The sequence below is a fragment of the Pelobates fuscus genome, chromosome 13, assembly GCF_036172605.1.
Source record: "Pelobates fuscus isolate aPelFus1 chromosome 13, aPelFus1.pri, whole genome shotgun sequence".
NCBI classification, from domain to species: domain Eukaryota; kingdom Metazoa; phylum Chordata; class Amphibia; order Anura; family Pelobatidae; genus Pelobates; species Pelobates fuscus.
In genome coordinates, this window is record NC_086329.1 from 1,540,001 (window position 1) to 1,558,036 (window position 18,036).

Here is an 18,036-nt window from a genome sequence, read left to right on the forward strand (position 1 = left end):
CTTTGTATCATAGTATATCTATAGGGTCTCTATGTCTCTCAACTTCTATAGGTCTCTTTGTATCATGGTCTATCTTTGGGGTCCCTCTATGTCTCTCTCCTTCTATAGGACTCTTTGTATCATGGTCTATCTATAGGGTCCCTCTATGTCTCTCTCCTTCTATAGGTCTCTTTGTATCATGGTCTATCTATAGGGTCCCTCTGTCTCTCTCCTTCTATAGGTCTCTTTGTATCATGGTATATCTATAGGGTCTCTGTGTCCCTCTCCATCTATAGGGCCCCTCTCCTTCTATAGGACTCTTTGTACCATAGTCCATCTATAGGGTAGCTGTCTCTTTCCTTCTTTATGTCTCTTTGTATCATGGTATATCTATAGGGTCTCTCTGTCTCTCTCCTTCTATAGGTCTCTTTGTATCATAGTCCATCTATAGGGTCTCTCTGTCTCTCTACATCTATTGGTCTCTTTGTATCATGGTCTATCTATAGGGTCCCTCTATCTCTCTCTCCTTCTATAGGTCTCTTTGTATCATGGTTTATCTATAGGGTCTATCTGTCTCCTTCTATAGGTCTCTTTGTATCATGGTCTATCTATAGGGTCCCTGTGCCCCTCTCCTTCTATAGGACTCTTTGTATCATAGTCCATCTATAGGGTAGCTGTCTCTTTCCTTCTATTGGTCTCTTTGTATCATAGTCTATCTATAGGATCTCTATGTCTCTCTCCTTATATAGGTCTCTTTGTATCATGGTCTATCTATAGGGCCCCTCTCCTTCTATAGGTCTCTTTGTATCATAGTCCATTTATAGGGTCTCTCTGTCTCTCTACATCTATTGGTCTCTTTGTATCATGGTCTATCTATAGGGTCCCTCTATGTCTCTCTCCTTCTATAGGTCTCTTTGTATCATGGTATATCTATAGGGTCTCTGTGTCCCTCTCCATCTATAGGGCCCCTCTCCTTCTATAGGACTCTTTGTACCATAGTCCATCTATAGGGTAGCTGTCTCTTTCCTTCTTTATGTCTCTTTGTATCATGGTATATCTATAGGGTCTCTTTGTATCATAGTCCATCTATAGGGTCTCTCTGTCTCTCTACATCTATTGGTCTCTTTGTATCATGGTCTATCTATAGGGTCCCTCTATCTCTCTCTCCTTCTATAGGTCTCTTTGTATCATGGTTTATCTATAGGGTCTATCTGTCTCCTTCTATAGGTCTCTTTGTATCATGGTCTATCTATAGGGTCTCTGTGCCCCTCTCCTTCTATAGGACTCTTTGTATCATAGTCCATCTATAGGGTAGCTGTCTCTTTCCTTCTATTGGTCTCTTTGTATCATAGTCTATCTATAGGATCTCTATGTCTCTCTCCTTATATAGGTCTCTTTGTATCATGGTCTATCTATAGGGCCCCTCTCCTTCTATAGGTCTCTTTGTATCATAGTCCATCTATAGGGTCTCTCTGTCTCTCTACATCTATTAGTCTCTTTGTATCATGGTCTATCTATAGGGTCTCTCTTGCTCTCTCCTTCTATAGGTCTCTTTGTATCATAGTCCATCTATAGGGTCTCTCTGTCTCTCTACATCTATTGGTCTCTTTGTATCATGGTCTATCTATAGGGTCCCTCTATGTCTCTCTCTCCTTCTATAGGTGTCTTTGTATCATGGTATATCTATAGGGTCTCTGTCTCTCTCCTTCTATAGGTCTCTTTGTATCATGGTATATCTATAGGGTATCTGTGCCCCTCTCCATCTATAGGGCCCCTCTCCTTCTATAGGACTCTTTGTATCATAGTCCATCTATAGGGTAGCTGTCACTTTCCTTATATTGGTCTCTTTGTATCATAGTCTATCTATAGGATCTCTATGTCTCTCTCCTTCTATAGGTCTCTTTGTATCATGGTCTATATATAGGGTCTCTCTGTCTCTCTCCTTCTAAAGGTCTCTTTGTATCATAGTCCATCTATAGGGTCTCTCTGTCTCTCTACATCTATTGGTCTCTTTGTATCATGGTCTATCTATAGGGTCTCTCTGTCTCTCTCCTTCTATAGGTCTCTTTGTATCATAGTCCATCAATAGGGTCTCTCTGTCTCTCTACATCTATTGGTCTCTTTGTATCATGGTCTATCTATATGGTCCCTCTATGTCTCTCTCCTTCTATAGGTCTCTTTGTATCATAGTCCATCTATAGGGTCTCTCTGTCTCTCTCCTTCTATAGGTCTCTTTGTATCATGGTCTATCTTTGGGGTCCCTCTATGTCTTTTCTTCTATAGGTCTCTTTGTATCATAATCCATCTATAGGGTCTCTGTCTCTCTCCTTCTATAGGTCTCTTTGTATCATGGTCTATCTATAGGGTCCATCTATGTCTCTCTCCTTCTATAGGTCTCTTTGTATTATGGTCTATCTATAGGGTCCCTCTATGTCTCTCTCCTTCTATAGGTCTCTTTGTATCATGGTATATCTATAGGGTCTCTGCCTCTCTCCTTCTATAGGTCTCTTTGTATCATGGTCTATCTTTGGAGTCTCTCTATGTCTCTTCTTCTATAGGTCTCTTTGTATCATAGTCCATCTATAGGGTATCTCTGTCTCTCTCCTTCTATAGGTCTCTTTGTATCATGGTCCATCTATAGGGTCTCTCTGTCTCTCTCCTTCTATAGGTCTCTTTGTATCATAGTCCATCTATAGGGCCCCTCTCCCTCTATTGGACTCTTTGTATCATAGTCTATCTATAGGGTAGCTGTCTCTTTCCTTCTATATGTCTCTTTGTATCATGGTCTATCTGTAGGGTCTCTCTGTCTCACTCCTTCTATAGGTCTCTTTGTATCATAGTCCATCTATAGGGTATCTCTGTCTCTCTCCTTCTATAGGTCTCTTTGTATCATGGTCCATCTATAGGGTCTCTCTGTCTCTCTACATCTATTGGTCTCTTTGTATCATGGTCCATCTATAGGGTCTCTCTGTCTCTCTCCTTCTATAGGTCTCTTTGTATCATAGTCCATCTATAGGGTCTCTCTGTCTCTCTCCTTCTATAGGTCTCTTTGTATCATAGTCCATCTATAGGGTCTCTCTGTCTCTCTACATCTATTGGTCTCTTTGTATCATGGTCCATCTATAGGGTCTCTCTGTCTCTCTCCTTCTATAGGTCTCTTTGTATCATAGTCCATCTATATGGTCTCTGTCTCTCTCCTTCTATAGGTCTCTTTGTATCATAGTCCATCTATATGGTCTCTGTCTCTCTCCTTCTATAGGTCTCTTTGTATCATAGTCCATCTATATGGTCTCTGTCTCTCTCCTTCTATAGGTCTCTTTGTATCATAGTCTATCTATAGAGTTTCTTGTTTATGTGTTTTATTTCTACTTATTTGTATTTATTTTATAACTGTCAGATGATACATGAACAGTGTGCAGTTGTCTGTGCACTTAGTGTCACATCCTGACGCCATGGGTCGTCACTATGGCACTGGGCTACTAAAGGCATTTCTGCAGCAATGTATGCTTGGTGGCCCTGCGCGTGACATTGTGGGGACAGCTGTAGATTACATGTATCAAACACTGTGCGAAAACAGTATAGCACTTCTCTACATTACTTCAATGTCATCATAGGATGTGTTGGTACAGACTGTATAAAAGCACATGCAGAGTTTATGGTGTCTTCCTCTGTGAAACGTTACCCACCCTGTAATAGCAACACTGCTAACCACAGAGCAACGGGAAGATTAATATTACACTCTGAGTTCGAGTACTCACTGACACGTGATGGGTCTGAATTCAAGGTAAATACAAATTTCATTTTACATTGCAGGACAAAAATTGCAGTTTTGGTGTTACATTCATTCTGTAAATAACCCTGTGTCTGTGTAATGGTTCTGTTGGCTTGTGTGTGTATTGATATTTAGGGAGCGTGATAACAGAACATTTCGTTTATTACGCTAAATCCCAGACTGTAACTGCAATGAGAAGGAAAACCCTCACCAATTCTTTAAATGTCACAAGCCATTTTCTACAACAAGTTTAAATCTGTGGGTGTCGTTTTCTGATGATTTGATCTGGTTATGTTAAAGGGACATTCAATGATTTAGGCCAATGATCATGTAATATACAAATGTTCTACTGTCCTGCAGCTTCGAGTAGTGGAACAAGACTTCATCGAGGCTACGTCGAAGAAGCTACTTATGAAGATAAACCAGTAGAAACCACTCATATTGTTTTTGTGGTTCATGGGATTGGACAGAAAATGGACCAAGGAAGAATTATCAAAAACACTGCCATGTGAGTGGCATATATGTATTATTTATATATGCAAAATGCCAGATTTACTATTCAAATGTAAAGGATCATTTAATGAAGCTGTATTGGTGTCTAGATCATGCCCCTGCAGTGTCCCTGCTCAATTCTCTGATCTAATGTTTAAATATCCTTTTATAGAGCCAGCGGAGGTGGGCTAAGGCGGTATAAACAGAAATAATAGTGATTTAACTCCTAAATAGCTGACTTTAGTTATCTCCCAGGAGCCATATGGTTCAGACGGCTACCCTACAGGACTGTGAATGGTGTCTTTGCTCATGAAAAATTGAAAGTTTTATGCAACAAAGCAAAGCACTAGCAGGCTGGGCTCATCAAGAAAATTTCAAAAGACTACCCCAATACACAAACTAGAGTAAATATATAATAGATAAAGTATGAATTATCAGACCCTAGAGTGGCTGGGCTTATCTTAAAGAGCAAAGAATACAGTCCTAATATAGAACAGGGATAACCAGAGACGGGTCAAGGATAGGAGAAGGTAGAATAATTAGGAACACAAAGCCAAGGTCAATGATTCCAGAGGTAAAAATAGTCAAAATAACATAGCCAAGTTAACCAGAAAGATCCACTATCACTTTAAAAAATGTAATCACGTCAGCGTACCCACACGCATGCGGTGTCAGTCATATGCCAGGGCATAGTGTTGAACAGAGGAGGTTTGGTGTCGGCTGAGGGAAGAGGTGTGGCGAAGGCCCAGAGGAGGTATGACCGATAAGAGGAAGATTTGTACCTCAGTGTTTAAACTACCTACCTGTACACATGCACCAACCCCTAGGTATAACTGGAGTGACCCCTGACCCAAGTCAGTGTTGGTAAAAGCTCTATCACTGTATGGCTGACATCCGAAGACACCCCATATATAGATAATGCATTTAGGGTGTAAATAGTGCTGGTATGGCTCTATGTACTTTCCTTGTCAACCACTCTTTCCTTGGATCCAAACCCTTTTTTTAGCCAAATGTTTAACGTAAACAAAGTGAGTGTAGCAAGTTGTTGTTCTGTTTGCTGTGGGTAGATGTGATATATTAAAGGTTTTCTTTTTAGAATTGGTGAAAAATCATCTTGACTTTATTTGCGTTCTTTGGGATCGTAATCGCTTTTGTCATTTATATTTAAGGATGAGAGAGACAGCAAGAAAAATGGAAGAAAAACACTTTTGCAACCTGACAACAGAACACGTAGAATTCCTTCCTGTGGAGTGGAGGTCGAAGCTCGCGCTTGATGGAGGTAAATTCTCGTCTGAAGTCAAGTAAAGTATCTTTACAGACTGAGCTAGAGAAGTAATATCTTAAATTGTTTCTCTAGCAATAAAGAAGCATCAAATAACCCAGTAATTTACATGCATTTTATGGTATGTTTTCATTGAGGGTAAATCAGTTTGTAAAAGCTGCAAATCTCTTGTCTACCGTCTTTACAAGCCCTCCCCTTCTAACCCCGCCCGGACTTTCTGTGACTGTCCAATCACAGACTTCCCAATGCAGCTCAATGAGAAGTCTTTGGAAGGCAGGTGACCTGAGCAATTGCTGCCTCTTGGGTTTATCTATACTGAGCTATACTGAGCTAAACAAACCAGGAACTGATTGAAAGCCACTGGGGTGTAAAAAGGTTAATTCTTAAATGTTACCATTTCTATTGAAATCTGCACTTTTGGTAAAATGAAAAAGAGGACACACACTTCACACATAAAGCAGTTCAGCAATATAAAGTGCTTTAGTGGACCCAAGTGTCCCTTTAAAGTAAAATTATATTCCCCTTCAAAGATACTAAGAGAGACGGTCTATAGCTTCGGGCAAACTCTCCTTGACCAGGAAAAGGTTTCTCTCATTCTATAAAGTGTGGCTGTCCATCACGAGTTTATGGGATAAGTAGTGTGTGTGTCCCAGCTACAATTCAGTCAACACGTGGGATGAGTGGAACGGTTATAAATGGATAGCAGGCATACCACGAATTCCATGGCTGCCATCAATTTATTCACTGTGTAAACCAGGCTGTATGCAGGGACCCCCTGAGGCTCGGTTTCGGGGGATCTTTCCTGTCTACAGAAACTGGAGGAAACTGACAAAGCAAGTAAGCAATCTTCTAGCTATGATTTATACCAGTAACCTCACCCATGCACACGGCTATTTGCTATGTTCACACAGGAGATCGATCATTGCTTTTACAGCCTGTGGCGGACCGCCTGGCACCCTGACCGGGTACCGCCGTCATTCGCTGCTTCCTAGTAATCCTTGAGTACCATAAGCACTGCACTGGAACACCATAACCACCGTAGACCCAACAAACTGCCGCAGCTTGGTTGGGGTCTCGCTCTCCTCCACCCACCCTGGACCCAAGACCAGGACCCAACTTCAGGGGCTAGACCTCTCCTAGTCCATAGAGCGTAGCAGGAACAGCTCTTATAAGAGCTAGTGATGATACTCCGGGGAGTATTGTGATATAGCAACCCCAGAGTGTAGTTCCCCAATCCCCCAAACATGAGCCAAGACTTCATGAAGGGGTAAACAAATCTCCGTTTAATGGGAGCCACACTTGGCCTTATATGACAATCCCCAGGCAAGGGGTACTCCCACAGGAACACACACTTACAAACCAATAATAACACAATTACAATGTAAGGCACTCCCACTATAGCACACAATCCCTCCCCTCTGCTTGGGAGATAATTGGATCAGTAACTGCACTAATTCTAATCCAATTATCTCCAAGCACAGAACAAAAACTACTTTTTTTAAAACACCCCAAAAGTACCCTAAAAATACATAAAACCCCACAATGTTACAACCCCTGATAGCCCTGATCTGGGTGACCAACATATCCAAAAATCACCCAGATCAGTTCGGGGGTTCAGGAATTTCCTGGAAGTCTTTTCTTTGACCAGCCATGCACATGGTCCTATGCCCAAAACCGTTCCAGAGAATTAGTGCTAACGGTCGGTCTCTCTGTCTGGAGTACAAAAGTACATACTTCACATAAACAGAGCCCTTTAACCCCTTAAGGACCAAACTTTTTGGAATAAAAGGGAATCATGACATGTCACACATGTCATGTGTCCTTAACGGGTTAAAGTATTTTAACCAGGTCTATTGCAGGGGCCATAGTCACAGGGTAAGAGGCTGGCCAGCAGGCTCCTCCAAAAGCCAGTGTCGAGGTTCAGATTTTTACACAGCCTCTTACTTGTCATTGCTGATTGAGCAGGAATAAGGAAAAGACACAAAAAGGCTCTGTGCTGGTATTTGTTTGTACATCAGTGGTGTCAGTGCCTCCGTGGTAGCTTGGGTGAGCAGTTAGTCTACCAAGGCAGGGTGGGTGGGCTGTCAGTGTCTCCCACGGCAGGGTGGGTGGGCTGTCAGTGTCTCCCGTGGCTGGGTGGGCTGTCAGTGTCTCCCACTCCAGGGTGGGTGGGCTGTCAGTGTCTCCCACGGCAGGGTGGGTGGGCTGTCAGTGTCTCCCACGGCAGGGTGGGTGGGCTGTCAGTGTCTCCCACTCCAGGGTGGGTGGGCTGTCAGTGTCTCCCACTCCAGGGTGGGTGGGCTGTCAGTGTCTCCCACTCCAGGGTGGGTGGGCTGTCAGTGTCTCCCACTCCAGGGTGGGTGGGCTGTCAGTGTCTCCCACTCCAGGGTGGGTGGGCTGTCAGTGTCTCCCACTCCAGGGTGGGTGGGCTGTCAGTGTCTCCCACTCCAGGGTGGGTGGGCTGTCAGTGTCTCCCACTCCAGGGTGGGTGGGCTGTCAGTGTCTCCCACTCCAGGGTGGGTGGGCTGTCAGTGTCTCCCACTCCAGGGTGGGTGGGCTGTCAGTGTCTCCCACTCCAGGGTGGGTGGGCTGTCAGTGTCTCCCACTCCAGGGTGGGTGGGCTGTCAGTGTCTCCCACTCCAGGGTGGGTGGGCTGTCAGTGTCTCCCACTCCAGGGTGGGTGGGCTGTCAGTGTCTCCCACTCCAGGGTGGGTGGGCTGTCAGTGTCTCCCACTCCAGGGTGGGTGGGCTGTCAGTGTCGCTGTGGCAGGGTGGGTGGGCTGTCAGTGTCTCCCGTGGCAGGGTGGGCGGGCTGTCAGTGTGTCTGTGGCAGGGTGGGTGGGCTGTCAGTGTCTCTCGTGACAGGATGGGCGGGCTGTCAGTGTGTCTGTGGCAGGGTGGGTGGGCTGTCAGTGTCTCTCGTGGCAGGGTGGGCGGGTGGGATGTCAGTGTGTGGGCGGGCTGTCAGTGTCTCCCACGGCAGGGTGGGCGGGCTGTCAGTGTGTGGGCGGGCTGTCAGTGTCTCTGTGGCAGGTTGGGTGGGCTGTCAGTGTCTCTGTGGCAGGGTGGGTGGGCTGTCAGTGTCTCTGTGGCAGGTTGGGTGGGCTGTCAGTGTCTCCCACGGTGCGTGGGCTGTCAGTGTCTCTGTGGCAGGGTGGGTGGGTGTGCTGTCAGTGTCTCTGTGGCTGGGTGGGCTATCAGTGTCTCTGTTGCTGGGTGGGTGGGCTGTCAGTGTCTCCCACGGCAGGTTGGGTGGGCTGTCAGTGTCTCCCACGGCAGGTTGGGTGGGCTGTCAGTGTCTCCCACGGCAGGTTGGGTGGGCTGTCAGTGTCTCCCACGGCAGGTTGGGTGGGCTGTCAGTGTCTCCCACGGCAGGTTGGGTGGGCTGTCAGTGTCTCCCACGGCAGGTTGGGTGGGCTGTCAGTGTCTCCCACGGCAGGTTGGGTGGGCTGTCAGTGTCTCCCACGGCAGGTTGGGTGGGCTGTCAGTGTCTCCCACGGCAGGTTGGGTGGGCTGTCAGTGTCTCCCACGGCAGGTTGGGTGGGCTGTCAGTGTCTCCCACGGCAGGTTGGGTGGGCTGTCAGTGTCTCCCACGGCAGGTTGGGTGGGCTGTCAGTGTCTCCCACGGCAGGTTGGGTGGGCTGTTAGTGTCTCCCACGGCAGGGTGGGTGGGCTGTCAGTGTCTCCCATGGCAGGGTGGGTGGGCTGTCAGTGTCTCTGTGGCAGGTTGGGTGGGCTGTCAGTGTCTCCCACGGTGGGTGGGCTGTCAGTGTCTCTGTGGCAGGGTGGGTGGGTGTGCTGTCAGTGTCTCTGTGGCTGGGTGGGCTATCAGTGTCTCTGTTGCTGGGTGGGTGGGCTGTCAGTGTCTCGGTGGGTGGGTGGGTGGGCTGTCAGTGTCTCCCACGGCAGGTTGGGTGGGCTGTCAGTGTCTCCCACGGCAGGTTGGGTGGGCTGTCAGTGTCTCCCACGGCAGGTTGGGTGGGCTGTCAGTGTCTCCCACGGCAGGTTGGGTGGGCTGTCAGTGTCTCCCACGGCAGGTTGGGTGGGCTGTCAGTGTCTCCCACGGCAGGTTGGGTGGGCTGTCAGTGTCTCCCACGGCAGGTTGGGTGGGCTGTCAGTGTCTCCCACGGCAGGTTGGGTGGGCTGTTAGTGTCTCCCACGGCAGGGTGGGCTGTCAGTGTCTCCCACTCCAGGGTGGGTGGGCTGTCAGTGTCTCCCACTCCAGGGTGGGTGGGCTGTCAGTGTCTCCCACTCCAGGGTGGGTGGGCTGTCAGTGTCTCCCACTCCAGGGTGGGTGGGCTGTCAGTGTCTCCCACTCCAGGGTGGGTGGGCTGTCAGTGTCTCCCACTCCAGGGTGGGTGGGCTGTCAGTGTCTCCCACTCCAGGGTGGGTGGGCTGTCAGTGTCTCCCACTCCAGGGTGGGTGGGCTGTCAGTGTCTCCCACTCCAGGGTGGGTGGGCTGTCAGTGTCTCCCACTCCAGGGTGGGTGGGCTGTCAGTGTCTCCCACTCCAGGTTGGGTGGGCTGTTAGTGTCTCCCATGGCAGGGTGGGTGGGCTGTCAGTGTCTCCCACTCCAGGGTGGGTGGGCTGTCAGTGTCTCCCACTCCAGGGTGGGTGGGCTGTCAGTGTCTCCCACTCCAGGGTGGGTGGGCTGTCAGTGTCTCCCACTCCAGGGTGGGTGGGCTGTCAGTGTCTCCCACTCCAGGGTGGGTGGGCTGTCAGTGTCTCCCACTCCAGGGTGGGTGGGCTGTCAGTGTCTCCCACTCCAGGGTGGGTGGGCTGTCAGTGTCTCCCACTCCAGGGTGGGTGGGCTGTCAGTGTCTCCCACTCCAGGGTGGGTGGGCTGTCAGTGTCTCCCACTCCAGGGTGGGTGGGCTGTCAGTGTCGCTGTGGCAGGGTGGGTGGGCTGTCAGTGTCGCTGTGGCAGGGTGGGTGGACTGTCAGTGTCGCTGTGGCAGGGTGGGTGGGCTGTCAGTGTCTCCCGTGGCAGGGTGGGCGGGCTGTCAGTGTGTCTGTGGCAGGGTGGGTGGGCTGTCAGTGTCTCTCGTGACAGGATGGGCGGGCTGTCAGTGTGTCTGTGGCAGGGTGGGTGGGCTGTCAGTGTCTCTCGTGGCAGGGTGGGTGGGCGGGATGTCAGTGTGTGGGCGGGCTGTCAGTGTCTCCCACGGCAGGGTGGGCGGGCTGTCAGTGTGTGGGCGGGCTGTCAGTGTCTCTGTGGCAGGTTGGGTGGGCTGTCAGTGTCTCTGTGGCAGGTTGGGTGGGCTGTCAGTGTATCCCACGGCAGGTTGGGTGGGCTGTCAGTGTCTCTGTGGCAGGGTGGGTGGGCTGTCAGTGTCTCTGTGGCAGGTTGGGTGGGCTGTCAGTGTCTCCCACGGTGCGTGGGCTGTCAGTGTCTCTGTGGCAGGGTGGGTGGGTGTGCTGTCAGTGTCTCTGTGGCTGGGTGGGCTATCAGTGTCTCTGTTGCTGGGTGGGTGGGCTGTCAGTGTCTCCCACGGCAGGTTGGGTGGGCTGTCAGTGTCTCCCACGGCAGGTTGGGTGGGCTGTCAGTGTCTCCCACGGCAGGTTGGGTGGGCTGTCAGTGTCTCCCACGGCAGGTTGGGTGGGCTGTCAGTGTCTCCCACGGCAGGTTGGGTGGGCTGTCAGTGTCTCCCACGGCAGGTTGGGTGGGCTGTCAGTGTCTCCCACGGCAGGTTGGGTGGGCTGTCAGTGTCTCCCACGGCAGGTTGGGTGGGCTGTCAGTGTCTCCCACGGCAGGTTGGGTGGGCTGTTAGTGTCTCCCATGGCAGGGTGGGTGGGCTGTCAGTGTCTCCCATGGCAGGGTGGGTGGGCTGTCAGTGTCTCTGTGGCAGGTTGGGTGGGCTGTCAGTGTCTCCCACGGTGGGTGGGCTGTCAGTGTCTCTGTGGCAGGGTGGGTGGGTGTGCTGTCAGTGTCTCTGTGGCTGGGTGGGCTATCAGTGTCTCTGTTGCTGGGTGGGTGGGCTGTCAGTGTCTCGGTGGGTGGGTGGGTGGGCTGTCAGTGTCTCCCACGGCAGGTTGGGTGGGCTGTCAGTGTCTCCCACGGCAGGTTGGGTGGGCTGTCAGTGTCTCCCACGGCAGGTTGGGTGGGCTGTCAGTGTCTCCCACGGCAGGTTGGGTGGGCTGTCAGTGTCTCCCACGGCAGGTTGGGTGGGCTGTCAGTGTCTCCCACGGCAGGTTGGGTGGGCTGTCAGTGTCTCCCACGGCAGGTTGGGTGGGCTGTCAGTGTCTCCCACGGCAGGTTGGGTGGGCTGTCAGTGTCTCCCACGGCAGGTTGGGTGGGCTGTTAGTGTCTCCCATGGCAGGGTGGGTGGGCTGTCAGTGTCTCCCACTCCAGGGTGGGTGGGCTGTCAGTGTCTCCCACTCCAGGGTGGGTGGGCTGTCAGTGTCTCCCACTCCAGGGTGGGTGGGCTGTCAGTGTCTCCCACTCCAGGGTGGGTGGGCTGTCAGTGTCTCCCACTCCAGGGTGGGTGGGCTGTCAGTGTCTCCCACTCCAGGGTGGGTGGGCTGTCAGTGTCTCCCACTCCAGGGTGGGTGGGCTGTCAGTGTCTCCCACTCCAGGGTGGGTGGGCTGTCAGTGTCTCCCACTCCAGGGTGGGTGGGCTGTCAGTGTCTCCCACTCCAGGGTGGGTGGGCTGTCAGTGTCTCCCACTCCAGGGTGGGTGGGCTGTCAGTGTCTCCCACTCCAGGGTGGGTGGGCTGTCAGTGTCTCCCACTCCAGGGTGGGTGGGCTGTCAGTGTCTCCCACTCCAGGGTGGGTGGGCTGTCAGTGTCGCTGTGGCAGGGTGGGTGGACTGTCAGTGTCGCTGTGGCAGGGTGGGTGGGCTGTCAGTGTCTCCCGTGGCAGGGTGGGCGGGCTGTCAGTGTGTCTGTGGCAGGGTGGGTGGGCTGTCAGTGTCTCTCGTGACAGGATGGGCGGGCTGTCAGTGTGTCTGTGGCAGGGTGGGTGGGCTGTCAGTGTCTCTCGTGGCAGGGTGGGTGGGCGGGCTGTCAGTGTGTGGGCGGGCTGTCAGTGTCTCTGTGGCAGGTTGGGTGGGCTGTCAGTGTCTCTGTGGCAGGTTGGGTGGGCTGTCAGTGTATCCCACGGCAGGTTGGGTGGGCTGTCAGTGTCTCTGTGGCAGGGTGGGTGGGCTGTCAGTGTCTCTGTGGCAGGTTGGGTGGGCTGTCAGTGTCTCCCACGGTGCGTGGGCTGTCAGTGTCTCTGTGGCAGGGTGGGTGGGTGTGCTGTCAGTGTCTCTGTGGCTGGGTGGGCTATCAGTGTCTCTGTTGCTGGGTGGGTGGGCTGTCAGTGTCTCCCACGGCAGGTTGGGTGGGCTGTCAGTGTCTCCCACGGCAGGTTGGGTGGGCTGTCAGTGTCTCCCACGGCAGGTTGGGTGGGCTGTCAGTGTCTCCCACGGCAGGTTGGGTGGGCTGTCAGTGTCTCCCACGGCAGGTTGGGTGGGCTGTCAGTGTCTCCCACGGCAGGTTGGGTGGGCTGTCAGTGTCTCCCACGGCAGGTTGGGTGGGCTGTCAGTGTCTCCCACGGCAGGTTGGGTGGGCTGTCAGTGTCTCCCACGGCAGGTTGGGTGGGCTGTTAGTGTCTCCCATGGCAGGGTGGGTGGGCTGTCAGTGTCTCCCATGGCAGGGTGGGTGGGCTGTCAGTGTCTCTGTGGCAGGTTGGGTGGGCTGTCAGTGTCTCCCACGGTGGGTGGGCTGTCAGTGTCTCTGTGGCAGGGTGGGTGGGTGTGCTGTCAGTGTCTCTGTGGCTGGGTGGGCTATCAGTGTCTCTGTTGCTGGGTGGGTGGGCTGTCAGTGTCTCGGTGGGTGGGTGGGTGGGCTGTCAGTGTCTCCCACGGCAGGTTGGGTGGGCTGTCAGTGTCTCCCACGGCAGGTTGGGTGGGCTGTCAGTGTCTCCCACGGCAGGTTGGGTGGGCTGTCAGTGTCTCCCACGGCAGGTTGGGTGGGCTGTCAGTGTCTCCCACGGCAGGTTGGGTGGGCTGTCAGTGTCTCCCACGGCAGGTTGGGTGGGCTGTCAGTGTCTCCCACGGCAGGTTGGGTGGGCTGTCAGTGTCTCCCACGGCAGGTTGGGTGGGCTGTTAGTGTCTCCCACGGCAGGGTGGGTGGGCTGTCAGTGTCTCCCATGGCAGGGTGGGTGGGCTGTCAGTGTCTCTGTGGCAGGTTGGGTGGGCTGTCAGTGTCTCCCACGGTGGGTGGGCTGTCAGTGTCTCTGTGGCAGGGTGGGTGGGTGTGCTGTCAGTGTCTCTGTGGCTGGGTGGGCTATCAGTGTCTCTGTTGCTGGGTGGGTGGGCTGTCAGTGTCTCGGTGGGTGGGTGGGTGGGTGGGTGGGTGGGCTGTCAGTGTCTCCCACGGCAGGTTGGGTGGGCTGTCAGTGTCTCCCACGGTGGGTGGGCTGTCAGTGTCTCTGTGGCAGGGTGGGTGGGTGGGCTGTCAGTGTCTCTGTGGCTGGGTGGGCTATCAGTGTCTCTGTTGCTGGGTGGGTGGGCTGTCAGTGTCTCGGTGGGTGGGTGGGTGGGCTGTCAGTGTCTCCCGTGGCTGGGTGGGTGGGCTGTCAGTGTCTCCCACGGCTGGGTGGGTGGGCTGTCAGTGTCTCGGTGGGTGGGTGGGTGGGCTGTCAGTGTCTCCCGTGGCTGGGTGGGTGGGCTGTCAGTGTCTCCCATGGCAGGGTGGGTGTGCTGTCAGTGTCTCTGTGGCTGGGTGGGCTATCAGTGTCTCTGTTGCTGGGTGGGTGGGCTGTCAGTGTCTCGGTGGGTGGGTGGGTGGGCTGTCAGTGTCTCCCGTGGCTGGGTGGGTGGGCTGTCAGTGTCTCCCGTGGCTGGGTGGGTGCCACTTACTAATGGTTTTTACGGCTTGCTCTTTGTGGGAACCCCTCTTTTTTGTTGGTCTTTATTAAATGTTTCAGTGTTGCCTCTTTGTATTTATTTGTTTGCCAGCTGTCAGAATATATCACTTATTGATGTCTGCTGGGTCATGAAAACAAATATCAATTAAAACAAGCTAATATCGTTGGTTCTGTGAATGTCATTAAACAAGAGCTCTGCTTGAAACCTGGAGATAGGCCCTGTTCATAGCAAAGCTCCACGTGGAGAAATCATTATTTTCCTGATTTTGGGTATTGATTGTTAAATGATTGGTGGTAGCCAGGTGTATTTCGTTTGGTGAGGTTAGCATCCGCTCCCCTAGGACATGTTTTACAAGAAGTCTCTTGTCCCATCCGCAGACACTGTTGATTCCATTACCCCAGATAAGGTGCGAGGTATTCGGGACATACTGAACAGCAGTGCTATGGACATCATGTACTACACCAGCCCTCTATACAGAGATGAGGTAAGTGTGAACAGAAAGAATGATGTTTGGCTCATGTCTGGATGTCTTTCTGGGGTAGGGCAGCTTTTATGGAACACCCGAGCTCATTCATTGCAGTTTAGGCCAACGTTTACCAGACAAATCCTGGAATACCCCAATCACTAGGGACATATGTAAGAATATAGAGCTCGTCTAAAGCCGTGGCCTGTGCCAGTGTAAACCACCTTTTCCATACACAAAATACTAGTAAATTAGGATAAAATATTATATGGGGCTTTCGTTTGCTGAAGGGAATGGTTGTGCAAGTTTTTTTCTGAAACTGTGTTTGATTAAACCCCAAAGAGTTAAATTTTTATCTTCAGTACTGAAAGAAAAAAACTGGTTTAACTTTAAATGTAGATAAATCCATTTCACGCAGTTTCAAGTAATCTCAGTGGTCGCCAGTTTTGTCACTTGCCAAAACTAAACGAGAATCATTAATATCCTGAAATCTATTTTGACAGTTCTTAATGTGAACTTGTCCACAAATTGTGTCATTTGGTGGTGAGGCGGATCGCTATGGGATAGCAATAAAACCCATCAGGGTCAGTATATATATATATCACATACTATATCATTGTTGTTCCATACATTCGCTAGCAGTTAGATGTAGAGATGTTGCACTGTGCTCTTTAAAGTGACATCAATTCAGGCGCCCTTTAACTAGCACACCTTTGGGAATGAACCATTTTGCGTGTCCGGGCCGTCATGCTCATTGTCTCCTTGTTGGCACAGCCTTGTAAGACTGCTTGCTGCTCCATTCTTCCTGAATAATTTATATGGTACAAGTCCTGCTTCAAAGACTGCACAGGGATACTTCTACTCGTTAATAAGAAATTAGATTGTTTTCTGTTTAGCTTGCAGAATACAAGTGCACACAACACTGGCAAAGGGTTCTCGCTTCATTTGTTGGAACAAATGTCAAGAGTGCTAAAATGTCATCTGCGTGAAACTCCTAAGACACAGCATGACCTTCATTCTCACCAAAAACAGACTCTGCAATCATTCTATTCTTTCCTTTTTAGATAGATTCCATGCCATTCAGTGGAAAGTCATTTTCTTTGCTAGTTGTGAAATTTAAAGGAGAACTGTGAACTGTCATTGTTTTTTTACTTATTAGAAATCTTTAGCCCTCCCACCTTCCCAGGCCATGCAGTTTGAATGGCTGAGCTCTGAGCACATTTCTGAGATAGCTGGTGTCTGTGCATGAGATCGGGGGTTTGGGAACGCACACTAGCGCTCGGTTTGATACACTGTGTTTTGGTTGTGTGAACTGCACTTCCAACCTGTGAGGGCTGAAAGATGGCCGCCCCCATTGAGTAAACACTGACAGTATTGCAAAACAATACACTGGGAGGCTATAATACATGTAGGTTTCTATTTGACATTAAAAAACATAATGGCAGGTTTTGGTCAACAAAAGTCAATTCCCATGTATTCTTTGCAATTTACTGTAGGGAGATGCTTTGCCATTTATAATTGGAAGCTCTAAGACCCCACCTTAATGCAGATTGACATGTTGATAATATCTATTTATTTATTCCTGGTTTTATGAGAAACGCTATACTAAATAGAGGGTGTTACACATTAATCCAGAGTGTGTCTAATTATTGGGAAATTCATACAATGATAGTAAATTTATGGTAAAACGTCATGCTTTTATTAAAATACACAAATCAATAAAATAGGTAACTAAACCTTATATTTAGTGATTACTAAACAGTGTATCGCTATAAATGTATCGAATATAAAACTAGCATTCAGTATCTACCGGCTATACACAAAGTGGATCGCTATAAATGTATCGAATATAAAACTAGCATTCAGTATCTACCGGCTATACACAAAGTGGATCGCTATAAATGTATCGAATATAAAACTAGCATTCAGTATCTACCTGCTATACACAAAGTGGATCGCTATAAATGTATCGAATATAAAACTAGCATTCAGCATCTACCGGCTATACATAAAGTGGATCGCTATAAATGTATCGAATATAAAACTAGCATTCAGTATCTACCTGCTATACACAAAGTGGATCGCTATAAATGTATCGAATATAAAACTAGCATTCAGTATCTACCTGCTATACACAAAGTGGATCGCTATAAATGTATCGAATATAAAACTAGCATTCAGTATCTACCTGCTATACACAAAGTGGATCGCTATAAATGTATCGAATATAAAACTAGCATTCAGCATCTACCTGCTATACACAAAGTGGATCGCTATAAATGTATCGAATATGAAACTAGCATTCAGCATCTACCTGCTATACACAAAGTGGATCGCTATAAATGTATCGAATATAAAACTAGCATTCAGCATCTACCTGCTATAATACATTTAAGATGGACAGTAAGGCTCCTTGATGTTACAATCTAGCAATAAATGTTGCAATCAGGCGGCAATGGGCAGGTGTATATACCAATGTGGTCCTCATTCATTCCTTCCTTTCTAGCCTATAGTGAAACATGCAGAATTAGGGAGTCAATGGGCAGATGTATATACCAATGCGGTCCTCATTCCTTCCTTTCTAGGCTATACAAGTGAAACATGCAGAATTAGGGAGTCAATGGGCAGATGTATATACCAATGCGGTCCTCATTCCTTCCTTTCTAGCCTATAGTGAAACATGCAGAATTAGGGAGTCAATGGGCTGATGTATATACCAATGCGGTCCTCATTCCTTCCTTTCTAGGCTATACAAGTGAAACATGCAGAATTAGGGAGGCAGTGGTTGCAGTCTCTTCCAAGCCTCCCAACGCTGCAATATCTTATGTAGCTCTGCTGTAACTTGCCGAAAATCCGCCTGAATGGAGGTACAGAGGGCCTGGAGCATGGTATGCAGGCACTTCTCAGTGACTGGTCCATCCTCTGTCGGGAGGTTGAGAGACGTTGACTCTGGTGTTTCCAAGAAGGGAGAGGGAGCCTCGTGGCATCCGCCATCTTGTGCTTACTTGTGGCGCTCTCTCTTCCCCGAGTGGATTGGGTCTGCTAATAACTGCTTTGAGGGAGCCATCAGGTAGGTCAGTATCTATCTAGACCAGGGCTTTCACAAATTTGTTTGAACCTAAGAGCCAGCTAAAAAAGTTAGGAGTCAGGTTTTTTTTCCCTGGGGCAGAAAAGTACACTTCTTAAAGGGATA

General features: G+C 50.0%; 1 protein-coding gene across 2 annotated transcripts in view; it reads left to right on the forward strand.

Annotated features, from left to right (window-relative positions):
* Positions 1 to 18,036, forward strand: part of DDHD1 (DDHD domain containing 1) — a 111,639-nt gene that overhangs the window by 43,325 nt on the left and 50,278 nt on the right. For both annotated transcript variants that reach the window (XM_063439401.1, XM_063439402.1), the window contains 3 exons: positions 4,112 to 4,259; positions 5,413 to 5,522; positions 14,758 to 14,864. In XM_063439401.1, the coding sequence (XP_063295471.1) occupies positions 4,112 to 4,259; positions 5,413 to 5,522; positions 14,758 to 14,864 (365 nt within the window). The remainder of the gene's footprint in view (positions 1 to 4,111; positions 4,260 to 5,412; positions 5,523 to 14,757; positions 14,865 to 18,036) is intronic.